This window comes from Ahaetulla prasina, chromosome 5 (assembly GCF_028640845.1).
Source record: "Ahaetulla prasina isolate Xishuangbanna chromosome 5, ASM2864084v1, whole genome shotgun sequence".
Lineage (NCBI taxonomy): Eukaryota > Metazoa > Chordata > Lepidosauria > Squamata > Colubridae > Ahaetulla > Ahaetulla prasina.
In genome coordinates this window covers 5,312,913-5,340,836 of record NC_080543.1, presented here as the reverse complement: position 1 = coordinate 5,340,836, position 27,924 = coordinate 5,312,913, and the positions used below count along the sequence as shown (strand labels likewise).

The 27,924-nt window shown below is 45.7% G+C and overlaps 1 protein-coding gene across 4 annotated transcripts in view; it reads left to right on the top strand.

Annotated features, from left to right (window-relative positions):
* UVRAG (UV radiation resistance associated) overlaps window positions 1-27,924 on the top strand; it is a 98,320-nt gene that overhangs the window by 14,687 nt on the left and 55,709 nt on the right. For 2 of the 4 annotated variants that reach the window (XM_058185972.1, XM_058185975.1), the window contains exons 3-6: window positions 7,710-7,744; window positions 12,466-12,627; window positions 14,678-14,752; window positions 15,640-15,719. In XM_058185972.1, coding sequence (XP_058041955.1) covers window positions 7,710-7,744; window positions 12,466-12,627; window positions 14,678-14,752; window positions 15,640-15,719 — 352 coding nt within the window. The remainder of the gene's footprint in view (window positions 1-7,709; window positions 7,745-12,465; window positions 12,628-14,677; window positions 14,753-15,639; window positions 15,720-27,924) is intronic. The other 2 variants (XM_058185973.1, XM_058185974.1) reach the window with 2 other exon arrangements.

The following is a 27,924-nucleotide window of genomic DNA, read 5'->3' as shown; positions in this document are numbered from 1 at the left end:
ATAAAATTCAAGCCAGCCCTGCGCGAATGAAAAGATACGTCTTCAGTTCGCAACGGAAGGTCTGAAGGTCAGGTATTTGGCGTAGACCCGGGGGAAGCTCGTTCCAGAGTGTGGGAGCCCCCACAGAGAAGGACCTTCCCCTGGGGGCCGCCAGCCGACATTGCTTGGCGGACGGCACCAGGAGAAGTCCCTCTCTGTGAGAGTGTACGGGTCGGTGGGAGGCAATCGGTAACAGCAGGCGGTCCTGCAAGTACCCAGACCCTAAGCCATGGAACGCTTTAAAGGTCGTAACCAAAACCTTAAAGTGCACCCGAAAGGCCACAGGTAGCCAGTGCAGTCTGCGCAGGAGCGGTGTTACGCGGGAGCTACGCGTAGCTCCCTCTATCACCCGCGCAGCTGCATTCTGGACTAACTGAAGCCTCCGAGTGCACCTCAAGGGGAGCCCCATGTAGAGAGCATTACAATAATCCAAGCGAGAGGTAACGAGCGCATGAGTGACTGTGCACAAGGCATCCCGATCAAGGAAGGGGTGCAACTGCCGAACCAGGCGAACCTGGTGGAAGGCCCTCCTGGAGACGGCCGTCAAATGATCTTCAAACGACAGCCGTTCATCCAGGAGGACACCTAAGTTGCGCACCCTATCCTTTGGGGCCAATAACTCGCCTCCAACAGTCAGCTGCGGTTGCAGCTGACTGAATCGGGATGCCGGCATCCACAGCCACTCCGTCTTGGAGGGTGTTGTGACCCAGGTTCCTGGACCCGGACTCCTGGACTCGGATGATTCAGAAAGTGAGGGAGAAGACCTGGCCAGCCCTGCTTCTCTTGTGCCCTTTCCCTCCCTGGCACCCACTCAAAGGGAGGGGCCGCACAGCCTGATTCCATGGAGCCTCCTTCTGATTTGGCAACGCCCAAGAACAGTTTTGGAGCGATGCAAGGTCACGAGACGTAATCGCCGCGCAGCAGCGGAAGAGTTGGGACAAAGCCAAGTCATAATTGTCATGCAGTGACATCTGCAGAGACTATAAATAGGAGGCGGACTTCCTGGTTTTTGTCTTGGACAAAGTAATGAGTTGGCGAGCTAATGAATTGGCGAGCTAACTATTTCAATGGAGGAAGAATATATTCGTGAGTAATTCTGGCCTTATCTATAATTTCCTCGTTATCTCCAGAAACTTGGCAGGCCCGTGGGTAGACGTGGCCAGGACATGTATCTATGTAAATAAAAGGAAAAAAGGAAGGCCTCTGACGGACTCTTTGCTGGGAGTATTGGGGAAGGAAACAGAACATTTTGTCCAAGACCTGACTAAAACATCTTCCACCAAAGATGGATCAGCAGCAGGTACAGCAGCAGTTAGTGCAGCTACAAGCAGCTAATCAACAGCTCCAGCAGCAAGTGGCTCACTTGGCAGGCCAACTTGCTGCCAGGAATGTGCCTGCAGCCCCCATCCTCCCACCTCCTCCTCGTCGCAAGTGCCCGATAACCGTGCCGGATAAGTTTTCTGGGCAGCCTGAGATGTTCCCGACCTTCTTGGGACAGTGCCAGCTCTACATGGCTATGAGGCCAGAGGATTTCCCAGACGACCGGGCTAAGGTGGCCTTCGTGATTAACCTTCTTTCCGGCTCGGCTGCTCGATGGGCCACGCCCCTCTTGCTCCAGGACAGCCCCCTGCTGGCGGACCAACAGCGTTTTTGGCAGCACCTGCGCACCATGTATGAGGACCCCGTTCGAATGCTGACGGCAACCAGGCGCCTTAAGGAACTCCGTCAAGGGAAACGCCCCCTGCAGGAGTACATCGCCGAATTTCGTCTTTTGTGCCAGGACTCTGACTGGAATGATGCAGCGCTGGTGGGCGCGTTCCAGGAGGGACTCTCAGAGGAATTGCAAGACGAGCTGGCCCGCGTGGAGGCGCCGCGGACCCTCGACAACTTGGTGCCCCTTTGTCTCCGCCTCGATGCCCGTCTGCAACGGCGACCGTCCCGTCGCACCCCCCGGGACCCGCCGTCGACATCTGCACCCCCACTTCCTGCACCACCAGCACCCAGGGTCGCCCCACGTTTTGTAACCGCTGCGGAAGAGCCCATGGAGTTGGGGGCGGCCAGACCTCGCCTGGCAGCCCAGGGGCGGGACCGGAGGCGCCAAGGGGGATTGTGCCTGTACTGTGGGGAGCCCGGCCACTTCGCCGCTTCTTGCCCCAGAAAGCGAAGTGGGGCACGCACGCCGGTCCCCGAATCACAGCGTGACCAATCGGGAAACGGAGCAGGCCCGACCTCGGGGAAACCCTAGGTCGGGCACGTACTAAGCCCCACTGGGCGTTGGAAGTAGACTCTGGGCCCCTCGGCATCTGATTCTGGACACACGGAAATGGTTGGGGAACCAGTCGGACGGACTCCAGGCGCATGCGCTGGTGGACTCAGGTGCCACAACAAACTTTATGGACCAGGCCTTTGTGACCCAGTTTGCGGTCCCCGTGGTTCCGGTGGACCCTCCGATGCGGGTAGAGACAATTGATGGACGAGAACTGGTGTCCGGCCCCATTAAATTCGCCACCCAGCCTTTGCGCCTGGCTATTGGGGACCATGAGGAGGCGATCCAGTTTTATGTCACGGCGGACCTTCATTTTCCTTGGTCCTTGGGATGGCCTGGCCCCGGACCCACGATCCTCAGGTGGCCTGGTCGCGGAACACCATCTCTTTCCCGAGTCTGCAGTGCGTCGATCACATCCGCCACACCTGTGCCGGCCAGAACGTCCCCACCGCTGCCATCACCTTGCCTCCTGAGCTGGCGGACTTCGCCCGGCGTGTTCAGCGAGAAGGAGGCGGACCGACTACCCGCGCCGGCCCCTCGATTGCCCGTGGACCTTCTGCCCAACGCACCACTGCCTGTGGGCGCCTGTATTCCATGTCGGAGCCCGAGTTGGCGCCCTCAGGGACTTCCTGGACAAAAACCTGGCCCGAGGGTTCATCCGCCTTCAAAGTCCCCTCTCTCGGCCCCGGTCCTCTTCGTGAAGAAGAAGACAGGGGACTTGCGCCTATGCTGTGATTACCGCCGGCTAACGCCATTACGGTGCGGAATCGCTACCCCCTGCCGTTCATCCCGGAGCTACTGGAGAGGTTGCGGGAGGCCACGATCTTCACCAAGCTCGATCTCCGGGGGGCCTACAACCTGGTGCGGATGCGAGAAGGAGACGAATGGAAGATGGCATTCGGCACCCGATACGGACACTACGAATACACTGTCATGCCATTTGGGTTGACCAATGCTCCGCCGTTTTCCAGCACTTCATGAACGACGTGTTCCGAGACATGTTGGATCGGTTCGTGGTTATCTACCTGACGACATCCTGATTTACTCCCGGTCCAGGAAAGCCACCTTCGACACGCCGGTCTGGTTCTGCAACGCTATGGAGCAACAACTCAATGCGGCTGGAGAAATGTCTTCTTCCGGACTTCCATAGAATTCCTCGGCATATCATCTCGCCCGAGGGCATAGCCATGGACCCATGTAAAGTAGAAGCTTTGTGTAGCTGGGAAGCCCTCGTCGGGTGAAGGATGTTCAGCGCCTGCTGGGCCGCCAACTACTACCGGACCTTCATCCCGGGCTTTGCCACACTGACGGCTCCACTTACCCAGCTCCTCAGGAAGAAGGTTGCGTTCCGGTGGGGTCCCCCGCAGCAAGAAGCATTCACAGCCCTCAAGAAAGCCTTCGTCACAGAACCCGTCCTGAGGCATCCCGACCCGCTCCGGCCTTTTGTGGTGGAAACAGACGCGTCAATGTGGCTCTGGGAGCGGTGCTGCTACAGGCTCCGACGAATGGTGGCACACTTTTCCCGCGCTTACTACTCCCGGAAACTCAATCCTTCCGAGCGCAACTACACTATCTGGGAAAAAGAGTTGCTGGCTATCAAGGCTGCATTCGAGGCTTGGCGACACCATCTGGAGGGCCCGACATCAGGTGGAGGTCGAACGGACCATCGGAATCTCGAGCACCTCACCACAGCTCGGAAGTTGAACCAGCGGCAGATCCGTGGTCGTTGTTTTGCCCGGTTCAACTTCCGCGTGACCTACATTCCCAGCGGTCACAACCGAGGGCGGATGCCCTGTCCCGCAAGCCAGAGTACCTCTGCGCCAAGGACCCCTTCCTCCACGGACAGTGCTGCCGGCAGAAGCCTTGGCCGCAGCACGGGAGCCAGTGGACTTGCGGGCCCAGGTGCGAGGCGCAGCGCCAGGACGCCTGGTCGCAGCAAAGGAGAGCGGAGGTGGGCCCCGTCTCCTTGGACCTTGGAGGAGGACTTACTCAAGTTTGGGCGATTATATGTGCCCACAGGACCACTCCGAGCCCTCGTCATGACCCAGTGCCACGACAACCCTGCAGCAGGACATTTTGGGTTCTTCAAGACCCTCCACCTGGTGACACGGACCTTTGGTGGCCCAGTGCGGCATGATATACATGCCTACGTGACATCCTGCGTACCGTGCCGGCAAGCCAAGACCGCCACGGGGGCCCCTCCGGCTCCTCCAGCCCTTGCCGACACCCGACAGACCCTGGGGGGCGATCTCTATGGACTTCCTGACAGACCTGCCGCCGTCCTCTGGGTTCACCACGGTGCTGGTGGTGGTGGACATGCTCACCAAGATGGCACACTTCATCCCATGCCGCGGACTGCCCACAGCCGCAAAACCGGCCCGTCTCTTTCTGCAGCACATCTTCCGCCTCCATGGTCTACCGGACAGGGTGGTTTCGGACCGCGGAGTTCAGTTCACAGCCCGCTTCTGGAAGAGCCTGATGGCCGCGTTGGAGGTGCAGGTATGTCTGTCGTCATCGCACCATCCGGAGACCGGCGGGGGTACAGAGAAGGTCATCGGTATACTGGAACAGTATCTCCGTTGCTTCATCAACCAGCAACAGGACAACTGGGCCGACTACCTGTCCCTGGCGGAGTTTGCTTTTAACAACTCTCAGCACACCTCTACTCAGATGACCCGTTCTTTGCCAATGTGGGTACCATCCGCGGCTCTTCCTCTGGCACCACGGACTCTCCTGTTCCCGAACGCAGACCTTCCTGACGGAATTGCATGCGGTCCAACAGTTGGTACGTCAGCAGCTGAATCGGGCAAAGGAGGATTACAAACGGTCCGCCGACCGCTCCCGACGGGCAACGCCCCCGCTGGCAGTTGGAGACCGGGTGTGGCTCTCCACCAAACACCTCCCGTCCGACCGCCCGGTAAAGAAGTTGGACCACCGATTCATCGGCCCGTTCCCTGTCGAGGCAGTCATCAACCCGGTAGCCTACCGACTGACCCTGCCACGATCCATGCGGATCCACCCGTTTTCACGGTCCCTTCTGGTTCCTGAGGCCACACGAGTCCCCTTGGTGCCCAACAGCACCGTCACTGTCGCCGAGGCGGATCGGAGGAATCTGAAGTCCACAGCGTCCGAGACTCCCGCTGGCTGAAGGGTCGTTTCCAATATTTGATCGCGTGGAAGGGATACGGGACTGATTTCTCCTGGGTAGATGCCTCCGACGTTCATGCCCCTGACCTGGTGCAGGCCTTCCATGAGCAGAACCCAGCTCGACCGCATCCCGATCGTCAGCCCCGGGGGAAGGGCCCTGCGGTGAGGGATAGTGTTGTGACCCAGGTTCCTGGACCCGGACTCCTGGACTCGGATGATTCAGAAAGTGAGGAGAAGACCTGGCCAGCCCTGCTTCTCTTGAGCCCTTTCCTCCCTGGCACCCACTCAAAGGGAGGGGAGGGCCGCACAGCCTGATTCCATGGAGCCTCCTTCTGATTTGGCAACGCCCCAAGAACAGTTTTGGAGCGATGCAAGGTCACGTAGACGTAATCGCCGTGCGCAGCAGCGGAAGAGTTGGGACAAAGCCAAGTCATAATTGTCATGCAGTGACATCTGCAGAGACTATAAATAGGAGGCGGGACTTCCTGGTTTTTTGTCTTGGACAAAGTAATGAGTTGGCGCGAGCTAATGAATTGGCGCGAGCTAACTATTTCAATGGAGGGAAGAATATATTCGTGAGTAATTCTGGCCTTATCTATAATTTCCTCGTTATCTCCAGAAACTTGGCAGGCCCGTGGGTAGACGTGGCCAGGACATGTATCTATGTAAATAAAAGGAAAAAAAAGGAAGGCCTCTGACGGACTCTTTGCTGGGAGTATTGGGGGAAGGGAAACAGAACAGAGGGATTAAGCTTGAACCTGTTTCTCCCCATCCAGACCCGTTAAAGGTAAAGGTTCCCCTTGCACATATCCCGCGCTTAGGGATAGTTAAAAGAATAGGATTCCCACCCACCCCAACGGTGTCCTTTACGGCACATGGGCCAATCAAGTCAGCCACAGTTTCCCACTCAGCTCCGACAGGTGTCCGTTGACATGGCCTTGGTTGACACGGCAGCTGGTAGATCTTTTGACCAGCAGCTGAGGCACCGCATTCCTGAGTTCTCCCATCCCTCCCTCTATGAGTGGCAACCAAGAAACGAAGGCGGAGTAAGCCTGAGGAAAAATAGCTTCAGCTGAAGTTGTTTTGCAGGTTGACCCCTAGTCCTTGACTTCCAAAAGTCTGGCTAGTGACCGCTCAAAGTTACAACAGCCCTGGAAAAAAAAATTTCCGCATTTTATGACCGTTGCAGCAGTCCTGTGCTCACGTGATCAAAATTTGGATGTTTGGCAACTGACTCATATTTATGACGGTTGCAGTGTCCTGGTGTCACGTGATCCTCTTTGCCGACCTTCCGACAAGCAAAGTCAATGGGGAAACCAGATTCACTTAGCAACCCTGTCACTAACCTAAAAACTCTGGTGATTCACTTAACAACTGTGGCAAGAAAGGACGTAAAATGGGACAATAGCTATAGCACTTGGACTTATATACTGCTTCACAGTGCTTTACAGCCCTCTCTTAAGAGTCAGGCTGTTGCCTCCAACAATCTGGGTCCTCATTTTACCGACCTCTGAAGGATGGAAGACTGCGTCAACTTTGAACCATTCAGGATCGAACAAACAAATGTCTCACATACCAACAGAAATTTTGGGCTCAGTTGTGGTTGCAAGTCGAGGTCTACCTTTATTTAATATTTAATCGTGAACAATTTGACTATTTACATTTTTTGTTGATGCGATCTGATTAACGTGCCTTTGTTCACTGATAATTGGATGAAAGTATATCACACCATTCTAGGAATTTGATGAAATCATGAAAAATGCTTATCTCAATAACTAAGCTTTGAATAATAATTGATAGCTCTCCATGATCCCTCAGACATCGGCCTGAGCTGAAAGATACAAGTACTTCTCACTTAATGACCGGTCTCTTAGTGACTATTTGAAGTTATGACAGACCTGTTTTTTCTGCTGCCCCTCCCACAGACAAATATTGGGCTCTTGGCCACAATCTTTATGCTGATTAGATGCTGAAGAACCTTTGTGATTTCTTTGATCAAAACTCTTTTCAGACAAATACAGAGCGTTATCAAAGAAAGCTGGTTTTCCAAATAAAATAAGCATTAGTTTCCATGTAATCTCAGGATAATATTTTATGACAACCATTGTTTGCATGCCTTGACATCTCTTGGACTTGCACTTGAGTTAATTATTGATCACTGTTTTGCTCTCCCGGCTCAATATCCTTAGGAATCTGTGCAGTGTGATCCCTAACTTCCTTTTAATTTCTTTTCTTTCTTTCTTTTTTTCCTTAATAGAATTTTATAAGAGTGAGGTCATAAAGAATTCACTGGTAAGTGAACTTATTTATCCTTACTAAGGTTTTTCTTTTAATCTTTCCCTTTAAACCAGGTGTGGACAATTCTGAGAACCCTATGACCTGTGGATTTCAACTCCCAGAGTTCCTGAGCCAGCCATGCTGGCTCAGGAATTCTGGGAATTGAAGTCCACGGGTGGTAAAGTCACCATAGTCGCCCACCCTTGCTCTATAATGTTTATTAACCACGAAATGGGACCGCTTTTTCCCCTCACGTCACTCTCTGTGCAAACTATCTCAGTTATATCTATTACTGCTTTAAACCAGAGACTGCTAACCAGCTTTTGACGAGATTTTGTGGATCATAGTATGGAATGCATGTCTATAGAAGGCAGCCACAATAATCTAACGGAAAGATTGGAGCGGCTTTAAATGGTTGCAGCCTGGAGGTTCTGCATTTACAGTAATTGGCTTCAAAATGGTGGATGCGACAGGATGAGCCCCGTCCGTTTTTAATGTTTATTGCATTCATTGCATGAAATAAGAAGGGTTTTGTTGTTTTTAATGTAATGTGTTAATTTTGGGAGTTTTGATAATGGTTTTTGTATATTGTTTTAACTTTGGATTGGGAGTGACCTAATGTTGGTTACAAGATGGGTGGTTATACTGTATAAATGTCTTAAAGAAATAAAATAATAAAAGCTGCTCTAGTTGGCTACTTGTGCCTGCCATTTTGAAGCTAGTGACTGTCACTATAGATGCTCGTGTTTCAACTGGTGTAACTACCTGGTGTAGCTAGGTATAAGTGATAAGTACAGGTGGTCCTCAACTTACAACAGTTTGTTTAGTGACAGCTCAAAGTTACAACAGCGCTGAAAAAAATGACTTATGACCGGTTTTCACAGATATGACCATTGCGGCATCCTCATGGTCACGTGATCAGAATTCAGACGCTCGGCAACTGGTTCATACTTACGACAGTCGCAGTGTCCTGGGGTCACGTGATCTCCTTTTGTGACCTTCTGACGAGCGAAGTCAATGGGGGAAGCCAGATTTGCTTAACAGCTGTATTGCTAACTTGACAACTGCAATGATTCACAAATGTGGCCAGAAAAGTCGCAAACTGGGGTGAAACTCTCTCTCATTTAGCAACCTAAAAGTTTGGGCTCCATTGTGGTCGTAAGTCAAGGACTACCTGTATTCCACAAGATTAACGTAGCTGTTATGAGTCTGAGAAGATTGATTTGTATGAAGGCAATGAATAGAAGTGGAACCAAGAATCCTTGTAGGATTTCCCTGGTTGTAATTGGGATGTTACCAAGAAGGCAGCCTCCTTGATGCCTCATCCAAGGGGACAGAGCAAATGGCAGTGGGATGTGTGTTGGATCCTAGATTCATACTCACTAGCGCTGATGATTGTACCTAGTTAGGGTAATAAAACGTTTGCAAGAAAACGTTGCATCAAGATCACATGAAGTGTTAATACCATTTTATCATGTCTTGGAAAGGCCACACTTGAAATACTGCATGCAGTTGATGTGGAGATTCTAGAAAGAGTGCAGAGAAGAAGAACAAAGAGGATTAGGGGACTGGAGGATAAAACGTTTAAAGAACAGTTGCTGGAATTGGGTAGGTTTAGTTGAATGAAAAGAAGGATTGGGGAGACATGATAGCAGTCTTCCAATATCTCAGGCGCTGCCCCAAAGAAGAGGGAGTCAAGCTATTCTCCAAAGCACCTGAGGGCAGAACAAGAAGCAATGGGTGGAAACTAGTCAAGGAGAGAAGCAACTTAGAACTAAGGAGAAACTTCCTGACAGAAAAAACAATTAATTAATGAAATAATTTGCCTCCAGAACTTGTAAATGCTCCAACACTGGAAGTTTTTAAAAAGAGACTGCATAACCATTTGTCTGAAATGGTATAGGGTTTCCTGCCTAAGCAGGGGGTTGGACTAGAAGACCTCCAAGGTCCCTTCCAACTCTGTTATTCTATTCTATTCTATTCTATTCTATTCTATTCTATTCTATTCTATTCTATTCTATTCTATTCTATTCTATTCTATTCCTATTCCTATTCCTATTCCTATTCCTATTCCTATTCCTATTCCTATTCCTATTCCTATTCCTATTTCTATTCTTTTCTATGCCAACAAAGGATAGACCCCCCCCCATTTCAACCCTGTGCTACAAATATTCTCCTTTATTGTTACTCATACCAGTGTATGGAACCTAGTAGTAATTATTTCCCCCCCCCCCTGTCCTTTGAATGGTGGCTTTGACATTTCCCTTAACCACCTCAAATGCTTCTTTGAGCTGAAGGGCAAGGGGTCTATCGAACGAATAGAAAACAAGTATCTTACATTGATCTTGAGAGATCACAGGTAGCCAGTACTGCTTTTTCAAGTAGTGTCACGTAATAGTTGGGCAGCGGTGGTTTGAATCAATTTCCTGACCATCTTTGAAGGATAGCTCCATACTGAGTACAATTTGTGTGGTTAATTAGGAAATGGATCACAGAAGCTAGTCTATTTTGGTTCAGGTAAGGTCATAGCTGATCCATCAATTGTTAGTGAAGCTTTTAATGACAATTTGTAATAAAGCACAGCTCCTAAAAGGTATACACATCTGTCCCTTTGGAAAAAGTCTCCCCAATACAGATGATCTTCCTAATTCCCAGGTCTGATATATATACAGGTAGTCTTCGACTTACAACAGTTCACTTAGTGACCGTTCAAAGTTACAGCGGCACTGAAAAAAATGAGTTAGGAGAGTTTTTCACACTTACGACCATTGCAGCATCCCCATGGTCACGCGATTTAGATTCGGATGCTTGACCGCCGACTCACATTTATGAGTTGCAGTGCCCCAGGGTCACGTGATCCCCTTTTGCAGCCTTCCGACAAGGAAAGTCACTGAGGAAGCCAGATCACTTAACAGATACGTTGCTAATTTAGCAACTGCAGTGATTCACTTAACAAATGTGGCAAGACAAGTCGTAAAATGGGGCAAAACTTGTTCAACAAATTTCTCATTCAGCAACATAAACTTTGGGCCCAGTTGCAGTCGTAAGTTGAGGACTACCTGTATCCACATTAGGGCTGTGCAGCACTTTGGATTCAGATGAAGAGACATCTACCGTTTGGACTTAATCAATAGACTCTCCCTGCTGGATCCTAATAGCTGGACAAGGACCTAGAGGAGGGATCGGCAACCTTAAACACTAAAGAGCCACAAAAGCCCTAACCGGAAATCCCCCGTTCAATTCTGGAGCTGACCGGAAGTCCGATTCCCCCATCATAGAATCTCCTAGCGCGGCATCCTTTTTCCTCTACCTGTCCTAACCGGAAGCCCTCTCAATTGTGGAGCCGACCAGCAACAGGGAGCTGCAGCAGAGGGATGAAAGAGCCACATGCAGCTCCAGAGCACCCGGGTTGCTGACCCCTGACCTAGAGTCACTGGCCCAGTTCCAAGTAGCACCTTCTTTTGTTTGTTCCAAATGAAGCTAATCCCATCAACCCTGAGCAGCTGACTCTCCCATGAATGGAACAGATTCTGCAACTGTTTAATTTGCAGGAAATGCAAGTTGCTTGCCCTTCAGTGTTCTTTGGAAACCTATTATGCAATTTTCAGCATTTTTTTGCTGATTTCGAATGGTAGCAGAACCATTAAATGGACCCATTTAATGACTGCTGCAACAAAGTAGCAAAATTGGTAAAATTGGGCATGGCCACATGGTGACTTGCTTAATGACCACCCACCCATGACTTAGGATTCTAATTCCGGATTTAATTCTGGTCTTAATGTCGAGTACTACCAGTAGACCAGGGGTCGGCAACCTTAAACACTCAAAAGAGCTACAAAAGTCCTAACTGGAAACCCTCCATTCAATTCTGGAGCCGACTGGAAGTCCGGTTCCCCTTCCATAGAATCTCCTCCTAGCGCAGCATCCTTTTTCCTCTACCTGTCTTAACTGAAAGCCCTATCAATTGCGGAACCGACTGGCGGTGACAGGGAGCTGCAGCAGAGGGATGAAAGAGCCACATGCAGCTCCAGAGCACCCGGGTTGCCGACCCCTGACCTAGAGTCACTGGCCCAGTTCCAAGTAGCACCTTCTTTTGTTTGTTCCAAATGAAGCTAATCCCATCAACCCTGAGCAGCTGACTCTCCCATGAATGGAACAGATTCTGCAACTGTCTAATTTGCAGGAAGTGCAAGCTGCTTGCCCTTCAGTGTCCTTTGGAAACCTATTATGCAATTTTCAGCATTCTTTTGCTGATTTCGAATGGTAGCAGAACCATTAAATGGACCCATTTAATGACTGCTGCAACAAAGTAGCAAAATTGGTAAAATTGGGCATGGCCACATGGTGACTTGCTTAATGACCACCCATGACTTAGGATTCTAATTCCGGATTTAATTCTGGTCTTAATGTCGCGGACTACCAGTAGACCAGGGGTCGGCAACCTTAAACACTCAAAAGAGCCACAAAAGTCCTAACTGGAAACCCCCCATTCAATTCTGGAGCCGACTGGAAGTCCGGTTCCCCTTCCATAGAATCTCCTCCTAGCGCAGCATCCTTTTTCTTTACCTGTCTTAACTGAAAGCCCTATCAATTGCGGAACCGACTGGCGGTGACAGGGAGCTGCAGCAGAGGGATGAAAGAGCCGCAGGTTGCCAACTCTGCGGTAGACTAATCTCTGTGTGGGAAAACAATCTGGAATATTTACAGTTCGTTCTCTCTTCTTTCCACACTAACAGAACCCGACATGGCGAAGCCTTGATTTTGGTCTAATGCCTGACCGCCTTGATACGTCTGTATCCTGTTTTGTGGTGAGGATATGGGGTGGCAAGAATGATACCTATCAGCTACTGATTGAGTGGAAAGTCAATCTAGATGGACTCAAATATTTGGGCCAGCAGGTAAAAGAAAAGAATACTGTTTCAACTTGGATTGGCTATTTAAGGATATTTACAGCAAATATCTGTTGATGGACTAGCAAAGAATTGTTGCAAGATATAAGTGTCTATGGAGATGCTCAGTGATCCAGGTTATGGTTGTCCCAAAGATCCTTTAGAAAAGGCAACCAGACTTTCTTGGGTTTTCCCCCCCCCCCTCATGAAAAATGTTTCTTTTCTCATCCAAGAAGCTTCTGAAGAATTGAAGAAGCTTCTTGGATGAGAAGTGAAAACATTTTCAAGGGGGGGAAAAAACCTAAGAAAATCCAGTTGCCTTTTGAAAAGGACTTGTGGTGCAAGATATAAAGTTAGCACATGCTGGACAAAATATTGGCAGCTTAATATCATTAATCCTGTGGAATTGAAATTTCCACGACGTTCAGGTCCGTTCTACGTGCAAAATTGTAGCTATTGTGGCATCCCTGCAAATTAATTTAAATTAGTAATTAATTCAATTTAAATTAATTAATTTAAACAATTAATTTTTAAAATGCATGAAAGAATCCAGGACTCATTAGTCCTCTGGAATTGAAATTTCCATGATGTTCAGGTCAGTTCCACATGCGAAACTGTGGCTATTGCGGCATCCCTGCAGTCACGTGATTATGATTTCAACACTCCCCTGCCAGTTTCCCACAAGCAAAATCAGTGGGGAAGCCAGCAGGAAGTCAAATATCATTCCCACTCCCGCTGCTTTGCCTGCCTATGATCTTCCTGTTTATTTGTTTAAGTAAGTGCATTTTTTTTAAAATTTGCATTTATATCTTGCCCTTCTCCGAAGACTCGGGGCGGCTTACACTATTTTAAGCAATAGTCTTCATCCATTTGTATATTATATACAAAGTCAATTTTATTGCCCCCAACAATCTGGGTCCTCATTTTACCTACCTTATAAAGGATGGAAGGCTGAGTCAACCTTGGGCCTGGTGGGACTTGAACTTGCAGTAATTGCAAGCAGCTGCTGTTAATAACAGACTGTCTTAGCAGTCTGAGCCACCAGAGGCCCTTTTTGTCAACTTGTTACTGAACGTCAGTTGCCACTACAATTAATTTTCAATTTATGATACATACTTTTCTTAAATGATCATGAGACTGTCCAGCATTAGGGTAAAAGAAACACGATCAGTTTAATATGCATTGGTCATTCTCATCATATCAGAGTGATACGGTGGCCTAGAGGGGGGCTCTCTCGCCTCACAATCAGGCTGTGAATTAGATCCTAGGTAGAGGCAGATATTTCTCTCTCTGGGCCACAGTGAGAATATATCTGCTGAACAAAACTCCGCGTTGGCAACAGGAAGGGCATCCGGCCAGGAAACACTCAGCTCCATTCAGTTGCCCAGACTCCACCCTGCAAGGGATTATGGGGTTGTTAAAAGAAGACGACGATGATTCTCGTCATATCAGGCCACACTCTCAAAGGATGAGCCAGTGGACTACAGAGTTGTCTCATTAATCACTCATTTTGAAAGTTGACAGTCTGCAGATAGAAGTATATTCAATTTGCTTGTTCATTATCTGTTCAAATTAAAAGTTCCAGATGGTTAAATGTTTATGGAGGTTCTCAATCATCCAGGTCATGGTTGCCCCCAGAGGTGTTTTTCCTTGAAAACATTTCACTTCTCATCTAAGAAGTTTCTTCAGTGAATTCCAGATGTTTAGCTTTAGGCGTACTTCAGTCGACTACAAATACTGAAGATTTAGCAAAATTACTACGATGCTGGATTTTGGGGGGGTGGCCTAGGCCCCTGAAAGCTAAGGTTATGTGTGATTATGTCTTAGTTTTTAAGCTCTCTTATGATGTTCGTTGTGGCCCAGAAAATGAATCTACTCATGGGATCGAGTTTCAGCTTCTTCCTTTCCCCTCTATAGGGTCAGTGGTGAACCTGAATAACAGAAGGATGCCACAAAACAAATGATCCCTACAAAGAATGCCACTCTGGGTGCTAAAAGAACTAAAACAATGGCTTTAAAGTAAGCTGACTGAATCTGTGACACTGGTTTTACTTAACAGATACATGCTCGTAGCCCGAATGAAATCATTTTTGGGCTGAATGATGGCTATTATGGAGCCTTGTACGAACGAAAGGTAAGCTTACACCTGCTGAGTCCTTAACTTCTTAAAATCATCAACCCGCATAGCAAATTAGCTTTCCAGAATATTTTTTTCCATTTTATAAAAATCGAATTAACTGTGAAACATAAGAGAGACAGTTTGGCCCTAGTGGTTAAAGGTGTTGGCTTAGAGACCCGGAGACTGTGAGTTCTAGTCGCACTTCAGGCATGAAAGCCAGCTGGGTGACTTCGGGACAGCCACACTCTCTCAGCCCAACCCACCTCACAGGGTTGTTGTTGTGGAGGAAGGCGTCGTCAGTATGTTTGGTATGTTCATTGCCTTGAGGTATTTATAAAAAAAAAAAGGTGGGACAAAAATCTAATTAATAAATAAATAAGAAAAATAGTAGCTTGGGGAGTGGTGTGATGGTCTAGAGCAGGGGTCTCCAACTTTGACAACTTTAAGACTTGTGGACTTCAACTCCCAGAATCCCGGAGACCCCTGCTCTAGAGGGGGTGAGGTGATTGTGAGGTGAGGTGAGCTCTCACCTCACAATCAGGAGGCTGTGAGTTCGATCCTAGGTAGAGGCAGATATTTCTCCCTTGGGGCACGATGAGAATATCTCTGCTGAATATAACTCCGCATTGGCGACAGGAAGGGCATCCGGCCAGCAAACACTCTGCTAGATTCATTTAGTTGCCCAGACTCCACCTTACAAGGGATTATGGGGTCATTAAAATAAGATGATGAAGAGGAACTTGGGGATAAAGAAAGAATGTGTTAAACATCCCATGTAAAAGGGTAGGCTATAAACACTGTTGACAAAACATGCGAGTAGAGTTTTTTAATTAGGAAGAGAGACTTTAATTTCAGTGTTAGCAAAACAAAAATGTTAATGTACCATTTTATTTGTCTTTAAGGGTGTCTCAGAAATCCAAAAGAATCTGCAAGTGGATCCAAATTGTGTGCGTAACTCATATGATGTCTTCTCTTTGCTAAGGTAACTCCCGCCTTCCAATTCAGAAAAGCAGCTGAACTGAAATTAACATTAATTTCCAAGAATGTTTTCCAATGCTGTGGAGGAATCGTTAGTGATAGTCCTAAATTAGGACTATCCTAAATTAGGATAGTCCTAAATTAGGATAGTCCTTGCATAATAAATAACCTTGTTTAACCTCAAGGTCACCCTTAATGTTGGCTTGCTGAAAGTTTGTTTCTTTTGCCCTCAGTGGAAGGAGTCGAGAAATGTCATTCTTCTCGAGAGGAATGTTCTTGCGGCGGTTCTTCTTTTTATAATACTTTTATCACGCATTTACACTTAAAAAGATAAAGATTAATGCAAAGGGAGAAAACGAAAAGAAATAGTTCTAAAATCTCCTCCCCGATGTGCAGAAGTAACTTCTGATCGTTGCGTAAGCATGGCAGCAAAGCATTGTCGTTGTGTCTTTTCACGATGAGAAGCAAGCATACTGGTGCTAGTATCATGTTGCCTTTCAAAGCAGCTTCCCTCTGACCAGCAATTAATTAGTCCAGACAAGCACCCTTATTAAACTAGTTACATCTTGGAGTGAGTATTTTTTGAGAAGCATGAACCCGATGGACTTCATAACTTAAAAGTTTGGAAATCTATTGGTCGATATTGGTAAACAATATCCAGTCCAATAACATCCTGAATAGCTTCTTTATTAAGTTAACTAAATTGCAAAAAAAAAAAAAAGGATAGGAAATGACTCAAATTAAGAGCAAATGTAGAAATGCTGGTTATGCTCTTTGATACAGCTTTTGGTACATAAAGTAAGCAATTATACATGCTGCATGCAACTGGTCATTTATACATGACCAGTTTTTATCAATTTCAAGAATCTCTCCATTTTTTTGTTCCCACCAGTGTATGTCCATGTCTAAAGTGGGTGGCAGGGATTGATGGACTATCTTCCAGCAGCAACCCTGAAAGAAAGAAAAATAAATAAACCTCCTTTCATTTTATTTTCTTAATTTTAACAGAGCTTCTCGTTTGCTAGATTTTATCTTGATTTAGATTACCTCTTGTTCAACATTATTAAAGCGATCGTATATTAACTAAGACTTGGGCCACATATACGTATTATTACCGTGTGTGGTATTGTATTGAGGAATGTCTTCGGAATGTTCAGAAACTTCAGATAGCGCAAAATATGGCAGCTGGCCTATTTATTAGAACTTGGCGTTGTGATCATATTATATATTAGCATTACTTTACTGACCTTTGTCATGGTGAAAATTTAAATGGTGCTTGGAGTTGGACTGGCCGTCAGTGTTTCAAGCAGAGGTACTGTATGGGAAAGTTGTTCTGACCTAGGCTTCCCCAGCAGCATGAAGCCGAGTTCTCGTCCCGATACTAATTTAATTTACAGTGAATTCCTCTCCAGCAAAGTCTTTCCTCTCCCACCGTCTTTCAAGATAGTTCACAATTACCGACCTTTATCAGGCTTGGAGAGTGGCCAGGCCGATATCCTTCAGAGGCCGCAATACTTGGCAAGGATGCAGGAATGAACTAATTGTCTCCTGCAAATTCCACTCCCCTTTCGCTCCTCTTTCATTCCCTCTGGGAGGGGCCCTTCATCGTCCACCTGTGGCCTTAGTCCCAAGTTGACCCTTGTTCTTTAGCTGTTCCCTTCATCTAGCAACTCTGCGCATGGGTACACTGGGAACAGGCTCCAGCTGTTCGTCTGCCTCACTGATGTCTGACTCCGAAGGCATCTGATACCTGTCATATGGCCCTGGCTCTGCTGGCCACTGGAAAGCCACAACAAAAATCAACTGGTGCCCATAGCTGCTTGAACAATTATATTCTAGGTCAGGGACTCCCCAACCCCTGGTCCATGGACCGACACCGGTCCACGGCATTCCAGCAACCGGGCTGCACAAATTAGTGAAACCCCATCCGTGGATGTAGGCAGCATGCAAAACCAAGCCCTTTCTGGTCCACGGAAAAACCTCTCTCCAGGGGACTGGTGCCCAAAAGGTTGGGGGGCCACTGTTCTAGATCAGCCAATGTTTCTGGATGATCTTCAGGGACAAGTGTACATGTAGTCCTTGACTTACAACCGTTCGTTTAGTGACCATTGAAGGTTACAACATGGGAAAAAAGTGAGTGGCGACTGTTTTTCACACTTGCAACCATTGCTACAACTCTGTGGTCATGCAATCAAAATTCAGATGCTTGGCAAAATAGTTCATATTTATGACGGTTGCAGGGCCCTGAGGTCACGTGATCTCCTTTTGCGACCTTCTGACAAGCAAAATCAATGGGGAAGCCAGATTTCATTTCATTTCATTTTCATTTATTAGATTTTTATACCGCCCTTCTCCCGAAGGACTCAGGGCGGTTCACAGCCAAATAAAACACGTAAAAAGTGCACAATAAAACAATAATTAAAAAACTTATTAAATATAAGGCCAAATTAAAATCCATTTAAAACCATAAAACCCCATAAAATTTAAATCCAAATATTAAAAACTACTAAAAATTTCTAAGCCAGTCCTGCGCGAATAAATAGGTATGTCTTCAACTCGCGGCGGAAGGTCCGAAGGTCAGGCAGTTGACGGATTCCTGGGGGAAGTTCATTCCAGAGGGTGGGAGCCCCCACAGAGAAGGCCCTTCCCCTGGGGGCCGCCAGCCGACATTGCTTGGCGGACGGCACCCTGAGGAGTCCCTCTCTGTGAGAGCGCATGGGTCGGTGGGAGGCAATCGGTAGCAGTAGGCGGTCCCGTAAGTAACCCAGCCACTTAACCGCGTTACTAACGTAACAAGTGCACCGCTTCACTGAACAGAAAGGTCGTAAAATGGGGCAAAACTCACTTAACAACTGTCTCGTTTAGCAACCTAAATTTTGGGCTTAGTCGTGATCGCAAGTCGAGGACTGCAATTCCTGTACGCCTGAGTGCTCTTACTGAACTATCTACTGTAAACAATTTCTGCTGTGTCTCCAGTTGAGCTATGGAAAACGCTTAGGGTTTCAAGGATTGTGCAGATCTTCTTCCCAACCTCGCAAACATCCTTAAAATAATAATTTTAACATTTTGTACCTTTGTTTTTATGTTGTTTGTAACCCAGAGTTGTTTGACAGTAAGATGGGCTGCATATACGTTTAATAAATAAATAGTACTGTGTTTCCCCGAAAATAAGACCCTGTCATATATATTTTTGAAACCCGAAATAAGCGCTTGGCCTTATTTTCGGGGAGGTCTTATTATTTTGGGGCGCGTGGAGCAAGACGGGGCTCCTCTTGCCGTCTTACCTGATTTCCAGCTCTGTCTCCCTAACCCTATCCAGAGGAAATGGCGGGGACCAGCTGCGCATGTGTCTAAATATTTTTGGGGAGGGCTTACTTTCCCGGGGGGGGGGAGCTTATTTTAGCGCATGTGTTCAAAAGCCCGGTTCTGCTTATTAGCCAGGGAGGTCTTATTTTTGGGGAAACACCATAGTAATAAAACTTTCCAAAACTTTCACTTGAGGTTGCTTGGAATTTTAGTAATTCAAATTCCTTTGTGGGAGACAAACCAGCAGGTGTCACTATTGCCTTGCGAGATGTTAGGGTAGATAGTTCAGGCATCTGAACTATAAACGTCTAAAAAACATTGGAAGCTAAATTCTTACTTTCTCAAAATACTCGAGGTTCTCTCATTGTAATCAAAAAGCAGGTAGAACATTTTGCATAGACCGGTAATTTGCACTTTTGAGAAGGCTACAGGACTCCATCTGGGTCAACCAGAGGTTGGTTCTGATGACCGACCCAGATGGGATCCTGCGACATTATCCTGAGACCCGTAGATTTGCCTTCATTCGTCTTAGAAGGCTGCTTATTTCTTAATAAAGCTAATCAATCAAAAATGTTAACAATCCCTAAAATAATAGATTTGTTTGAACCAGTGCAAAGTTTTACTTCATGTGGTTTGCCTGTTAGATTCCTCCAGACTGAAGGCCATGGTTTTCTATCCAAGGTGATTTTTGCTTACTCAACTAGTGAACGTGGAGATTCTATTTTCCATCCCGATGGCCCTTAATCAGTCCTTTTAATATCTATTAAAATGTGGGTCCGTGTGAACCATGGCTTTGATGACACCACTGTAGCTTTATCCTTGAAGCTTATGTCAGGCTTCCAAGTAACACCCCCAACCGAAGAAAACTCCGAGGCTAGCGATTCCTCAAAGATCCATTTTGTTAGAGATGTCATGTTGGCACATCTGGGAAACCCCGAATCTGAAAGTTCCCGGGTTTTCCCCACCCAAAAGAAAGTCGAAGACCCATCCCCTGCACCCGCATGTCCGTCACATGATCCAATCAAGCCACCGTTGGAACTGGAGACAACCCCCAGTCACTCCCATCCAAGTGCAGGCTGAACGTCCTTGACTCTCGGAGAAAAGAATGTTGTTATGGCTATATATTTTCACCAACTCCTTGCAAATCCCCCCTCCCAGGCACTAAATGCGGCAGCCCTGAAGCTCCAAAGAAAAGATGGCCTCCAGGGCTGACAGCTTAATTCTCTCCCAGGGAAATACCAAAATCAAGCTACATGATGGTTTAGAGCAGTGCATGAACCCAGATAGCTATAGTTGGTTCATTATTTGCACTTAAACAAACCATGGTTTAATGGGATAGGCCAGGGGTCTGCAAACTTGGCTGTTTTAAGACTTGTGGACTTCAACTTCCCAGGAACTCTGGGAGTTGGAAGTCCACAAGTCTTAGAAGAGCCAAGTTTGCAAGACCTCTGGGATAGACAAACCCGGTCTGCGGTAATTTCAGTGTTTTATGATAAAAGTTATAAAACTAGAAGAAAAATATAATACTGGTTTCTTATGGAGGAAAAACAAAAAGGTGAAATCATTTGTATGCTAGTAATCGGAACAGACGGTTGACTGTAGTGGTGGGAATTTTTATTTGGCCAGGGTGTAGAGCAGAGATGGTATTCAGCCGGTTCGGGTGAACCGGTAGTAGCGACCTGCCCCAGAGCTAGGCTGTCCTCTTTTATTTATTATTTATTATTTGCATTTATATCCCACCCTTCTCCGAAGACTCAGGGCGGCTTACATTGTGTTAAGCAATAGTCTTCATCCATTTGTATATTATATACAAAGTCAACTTTTATTGCCCCCAACAATCTGGGTCCTCATTTTACCTACCTTATAAAGGATGGAAGGCTGAGTCAACCTTGGACCTGGTGGGATTTGAACCTGCAGTAATTGCAAGCAGCTTTAACCACGTTTTCAAGCTGTGTGCATGCGCGGAGGTGGAAGGTCGTGCACATGCGTGCGCGCGCTCATATTTTCGGTGCTGGGCGAACCGGTAGGTAAATTATGTGAATCCCACCCCTGCTGTAGAGGTTGGACTTAAGTGAGAATTTGGGCTTTAGTAATATTCGAAAATGCGCCTCTCTTTTTCCAAGGATTACTGACTTTCTCTCTCTCTTCTCCACCGTCTTGCTCCTAGCCAACTTGCAGCCCAGTCTCCAAAGAAAATACATAAATACGTGCCAGCCTTTCTCAAAATCCACCCCTAACCATGACAGATGGTTTGGTTAGGAATCCTGAATTCTTCAAGGACCTCAAGGATAAGAGCGGCCCCGCCTGAATTTAGCAACTCGGCTTTGTATTTTACTCGGGGTGGGGGTGGGTGGGTGGGAGAGAGAGCCAAGAGGGAGCAAAACACCCCAGCGCTTTCCTTCCTTTTCTCCTTAATAAGACCTGACAGTGTAATTTTCTGTGAAGTTGAGGGAAGGGCGATCACCTCTGGACATCTTGCGGAAAGGATGAGATGGGGAATGTTAACAGCTGGCAAATGGGGGTAGAATTTTAGCCTGGAGATCAAGAGACCTTGCTGAACCGTAGGGTTGATCTGGGGAGAACGTGCATGACAAAGAGGGAAGGACGGGTTCGTTCTCTACTGGGTCTTGACAAGAACAATATTTTCAGGGTCCTACCTGAAATACTGAATTTCTGGCATTTCAAGCTGAAGCAATTTTTCTCTCTTCCATTTCTGAACCTGCCTTTTAAACATCTTCGGAGATTCTCCGTCGTCCAGGTCTTGGCTGTGGTCCTCCTTCCTCCTCCTTTATGACAGCTGCCATCTCTTCCGGGGGTCATGTGATCCCCTTTTGGGGCCTCCTGACAAGTAAAGTCGATAAGGAAGCCAGATTCACTTAATAACCGGGTTATTAATTTAACATCTGCAGAGATTCACTTAAGAACCGCGGCAGAAAGGAACAAATGTCTCACTTAGCAACAGAAATTTTGGACTCCATTGTGTTTGTAAGTTGAGGACTACCTGTAATAAATGGTTAGGTTTTTTTTTTTTTCTCCTTTCTTCCATTGTCCTGTTTCCTTTTCCTTCCTTCCCTCCCTCCCTCCCTCCCCCTCTCCTCTTTCTTTCTTTCTTTCTTTCTTTCTTTCTTTCTTTCTTTCTTTCTTTCTTTCTTTCTTTCTTTCTTTCTTTCTTTCTTTCTTTCTTTCTTTCTTTCTTTCTTTCTTTCCTGGACAAATCTCAGAATTTAAATCCAAGAAATCGATCTTCAATTCAGTGTAGTTACAGGTAATAAGTCAGTCCATTGTAGTTAATGTTCCTCTCCTAGATGTATGTCTGGGGGCTATCTCTGATAATACATTCCAGTTCTGAACGAAAATATTTATTCTCTGCGAGACTTGAATTGATGTGCCGGGCTTGTTCCCATGCAGTTCCTATCAACCGCTTTAGATTTTGAAAGCTTAATTTTTGGAAATCTCTCGGCCCTGGGCCAATTTGGGTGAACTTCCTGGACCTCTTTGTGCGAAATTAAAGCACTTCATGACAACCCATCATGCCCTTAATCCACGCAATTAGTATTAAATCTTGCAACAATAACTTTTCCTAAGTTGAATTGGGTCACCGCCGGGCCCCGTTCCAAGGCATTATTGTTTATCAGGAGAATTATGTTGTGTCAGGAAATGGGAGAACCCTGACGGTGATTTCTGATGTATGGTTAATGGTAGAACCATTTCAGCCTAAGCAGAATTGATTGCGGAGCGAAATTGGGCGCAATTATTGCGGGCGGCAGTATCTGGCACGGCTTTGAATGGTTGCTTATTTAGACTGCAATCATTTTCTTGGCGGGAGCGTCTTTTGCGAAATACGTGGCATCTATTATTCATCCCCGCTATGGCTTGTGTTATTTTTTTAACTTAGGAGTGCATTAGTGTTTCTGGGCTTATGAACTCTGGTGCACAACCCCCATGCTCTGCCCACCCCACCCCCCGCGCATGCGCGCGCAACACCCCCCGTAGGCCTTTCTGCAGCCTCCTGGGCCCAAAAACGGGCCACGGGGGAATGTGCTGCATCCCCCCATGCTCCCCCCACCCCTCCTTGCATGCATGGCGATCCCCTGTACATGCACACGTGTCTCCTGCATGCGCCCCGTGCATCCCAAAAATCAACTGGCCGGCGGGAAGCGTGCACACATGCACGGTGGAGCTGAGCTGGGTGATGGCTCACGTGCCTGCAGAAAGGGCACTTGGGCATTGGTTCCCCATTACTGCACGAGAGCTATATTGATAGGCAAGCTTTGACGCACATTTATCCCTCTGTGTTAGATGGGGGTCAGTATCCTATGTATCTCTGTGAATCTGTCTTCAAACTAATTAGTTAAATTTGAATTAGTTAAGTTTCAATTAAGCAATTGAAAAGCAAGCAAGCCAACAAGACATTTTTTTTTTGGTTTCATTTTTGTTCTCTTGGTGTTGCATCCACATCTATTCAGTGCCTCTTAAGGACCACCGACGCGGCTCAATGTATTCCTTGTCTTTGAAAAGAGAATTTTCATCCACGGAGGAAGCAGCAGACTTTCCACGTAAACAAACCTGTTGCTTTTGGAGACTTCTGCAATATTTCTTTTTTTTTGGGGTGGTGGTGGGGTTGCAAAGCCCGAGACAAGGCACAGTTTCTGAAAAAAAAAAAAAAAAGGATGCCACGGATTAAAAACTTGAACGGAGTGAAATGATTCCTGGCTTCTGGTTTGCTTTTTCTGTTTAATTAAACAAAGGTGTTTTAAATCATGCTGAAAGTAAACTTCTGGAAAAAAAAAACATTACTCCAGCCAAACGCAAAACAAATGCATGTGAGGAAATGGGATAGATTTTAGCCATGGAAAATTCTACAGGGGGAGTCTTTGGTGCCCTCTGAGCTTGGCTGTTTTCTTGCAGATGTTTCATGACCCAAATAGGTAACATCATCAGTGCTAAAAAGGAATGTGATTTGCTCTCTGTTTATGTACCGGTATTGGTGGGAGTGTTTTCGGTAGCTTCTTTAGTTTTGTTTACTGCTTGATTGTTTGTCTAAGCTAGTTCTTTGACTGGAGCATTGTTTGTTTTGTGATTATTGCTCTAGTATTAATCTTGGTGTTAATCTCTACTCGTCTGAGTATTGATTTCCTTTTTTTTGGGGGGGGGAGGCTTTTGCTTCTTTTTAATGGTATGTAGATGTCATTCATGTCTGTGTGTCTGTTGATGGCACAATTTGGCTGAGTGCCAGGCTTCCAGGAATTTTTCTTGCAGTTTTGGATTTGCCTTAATCTAGGAAGCTCACAGTTTCCCAGTCGAAACTATGGTTAAGTCTGCCCATGAGTTGTAAAATAAGCAGTTTTCATTGTGTCTTCCAACTTCTAGTTGGCATATCTGGCTACGCTGTGCTAGTTTTCTGTGTGTTTGTCCTACACAGTGGCTGTTACATTTCTTACACATTCAGAGGTTAGCTTACATACGGATTATGATCATGATTTATCACTTGTTGCTTGTATGTATGCTGAGAGCTTATGCACTGGAGACAAATTCCTTGTGTGCCCAATCACCACTTGGCCATTAAAGAATTCTATTCTATTCTATTCTATTCTATTCTATTCTATTCTATTCTATTCTATTCTATTCTATTCTATTCTATTCTATTCTATTCTATTCTATTCTATCTATTCTATTCTATTCTATTCTATTCTATTCTATTCTATTCTATTCTATTCTATTCTATTCTATTCTATTCTATTCTATTCTATTCTATTCTATTCTATTCTATTCTATTCTTTCAGAAGCAAATTTCAGAGCTTAAAATAGTATTATGTGTCATAAATAAGTGGCTACTTCTGTGAATCAAGCAAAAGGAAAGCCGGAAGTGTCAAATATTTTCCAGGAAAAGCCTTACCAGTTTCAAATGCAGGTAGTCCTTGACTTGTAACCCAAATTTCTATTGCTCAGCGACACAGTTGTTAAGTGAGTTTTGCCCCACTTTCTTGCCACCATTGTTAAGTGAATCACTGCACTCGTTCGGTTAGTAACCTGGTTGTTAAATGAATCCGGCTTCCCCATGGACTTTGCTGGTCAGAAGGTCGTAAAAGGGGATCGCGTGACCCCCAGGACATTGCAACCGTCATAAATGCAAGTCAGTTGCCAAGCCTCTGAATTTTGATCATGGGGATGCTGAGTTCGTTGGCAAGTGTGAAGAAAGGTCAAAAGTCATTTTTCCCCCAGTGACGACGTAACTTTGAACGGCCACTAAACGAACTGTTGTAAGTCCGAGGACTGCCTATACTGAAAAGTTCTGTTTTCTCAGTGCTATAATCTTCTTTGTCCTTCCTGTTCACTTACCCCACTTAAGAGGTTAAGAGACACAGCACCTAACTTCTGGAATAATACACCACGGGGAGTGAATGTGTTGTTTTGTATCGTCTCTGGAGATTCTCAGTCATTCAGGTCACATTTTTTAAAGTTTTTATTGATTTCATTACAATGACACAACACAACACAAACATACATAACATAAACACATAATCTGTGTTTTCTTTTTACGTGACTGTTTCGTTCCTTCAGCTGTCTGCTTTCTACATTCCCCTTTTCCCTTCTTTTTTTACTATCTTTGACTTTATCGTCCCTTTACATCGAGTTTCATTTATTTACAATATTTTACACATTTGTTATCTTCTCTTCTCCATCCTTTATTTCTATTCAGTTTTCCTATTTTCCAACCACTCGTACCATTTGGTCCATATCTGATAATATTCTGTCTCTTTCTTTTCCTTTATTTCTTTCGTTAATTTGTCCATCTCCGCACGGTCCAGAATTTTCTTGATTGTTTCTTCCTCTGTTGGTATCTTTTTCATTTTTCCAGAGCTGTGCATAGGCAATCCTTGCCGCCATAATTATGTGTAATATCAAATACTGAATATCTTTACTATAAGTTCTGGTTAGTATCCCAAGTAAGAACATCTCTGGTTTCAAGTCCACCTTATGTCCACTTATCTCTTCTATCAAGTTTCTGATTCTGTATCAAAATTAGAAGGTCTAGAAGGTCTAGTTGCCTCTTGAAAAAAGCACCTTTGGGTATTTTTGTGTTGTTTTGTTTTCTCTTCGGCTGACTTTCCAGCAGATCCAGGGGAGGGATCATTTTAACACAAGTGGGATCTGGAAGTTTGGTTCTTCCCAGGAGGGGGAGGAAAAAAATATATCTCACTTCTGAAAACGCATGAGACTCTTAGCTTTTCTTTCTTCTGACAAGAAAAAGAAAAATCTGTTAAGTTCTCAGCAGGTAGGGCTTGAATTTTGGCAGTACGGCGCTATCCGGAATGATTGGGGTCACCCACCCCAGCTTCACATGATCGTGCAGAAAAATGCTAGAAAAGAAAATTGGCCTTGAGTAAAAGTGTGTACCTGTTCCGAGCCTGTAGGCATTTTATTTCAAAAAATAATAATTTCCATTCCCTGCTTCACATGTGAAATTGTTAGTGCCGTCCAAGGAGAAAATAAAATGGATCCGATTTAGATTGATAACAGATTTCACTTCTATAATGGGCTAAAGCATGTGGATAGCTTTATGTGGGAGAAGAAGGAACAACCGGAATAGAAATAGATTAAAATACATAAATGGGGTGGTTTGAACCTTCTCATTAGATTGGGTGTGGTTTTGAAAATTAAATGAGTTTGAATTGGGCCTACAATCAGAGTGGTCTGTTGAAAGTAGTGCATTATAGAGAGGTGAGCCATCCTCTAGGCAGTTATGAACTGATTGCATTTTCTAAACTTTTATTTTCCTGAAGTATTTGAGATCATCCTGAGGGAAACTAAAATATTGATATATCGGTATATTGCTTTTTGGGTGTCTTTTCCTTGAATTAAAGGCCCTAGAATCGGCAGGTTCCAGATGAATAGAATAGAATAGAATAGAATAGAATAGAATAGAATAGAATAGAATAGAATAGAATTTTTTATTGGTCAAGTATGATTGGACACACAAGGAATTTGTCTTGGTGCATATGCTCTCAGTGTACATAAAAGATCATTAAGAATTTTAAGGTACAACACTTAATGATAGTCATAGGGTACAAATAAGCAATCAGGAACCAATCAATATAAATTGTAAGGATACAAGCAACAAAGTTACAGTCATACAGTCATAAGTGGAAGGAGATGGGTGATAGGAACAATGAGAAGATTAATAGTACTGCAGACTTAGTAAGTAGTTTGACAGTGTTGAGGGAATTATTTGTTTAGCAGAGTGATGGCCTTCGGGGAAAAACTGTTCTTGTGTCTAGTTGTTCTGGTGTGCAGTGCTCTATAGCGTCGTTTTGAGGGTAGGAGTTGAAACAGTTTATGTCCAGAATGTGAGGGATCTGTAAATATTTTCACGGCCCTCTTCTTGATTTGTGCAGTATACAGGTCCTCCATGGAAGGCAGGTTGGTAGCCATTGTTTTTTCCGCAGTTCTAATGATCCTCTGAAGTCTGTGTCTTTCTTGTTGGGTTGCAGAATGAAACAAGATGCCATGACCTTTGTCAATTAATGGTGTTAAGTATTTTAATTATGGCCACAAAGCATTTTGTATATTGGAGCTTTTTTTTCTTGACCGGATTGCTTACACGTCAGCATCCAGGGGTGGAGAAACCTGGCCTGCAGATCTCATCCCCAAGCCAACATTTGTAAGCCCTGGTTGAATGTATTCAAGGCCGAGGAGATAGATGGGTTCTCTGTACCGCAATTATTTTGGTCATTGACTAGAAAGCAAATCCTCATCTCGCCATCCTTGTTCCTTCATGTGGTCCCAGAACACGTGTCTCTAAGTCTTCACAGCCGCAGTGCAGTGTGGTTAAATCTTATTCTATATGCATCTTTAAGCCTGGAGGACTTAACTCCCAGAATCCCCAGCCAGCAAAGCTGGCT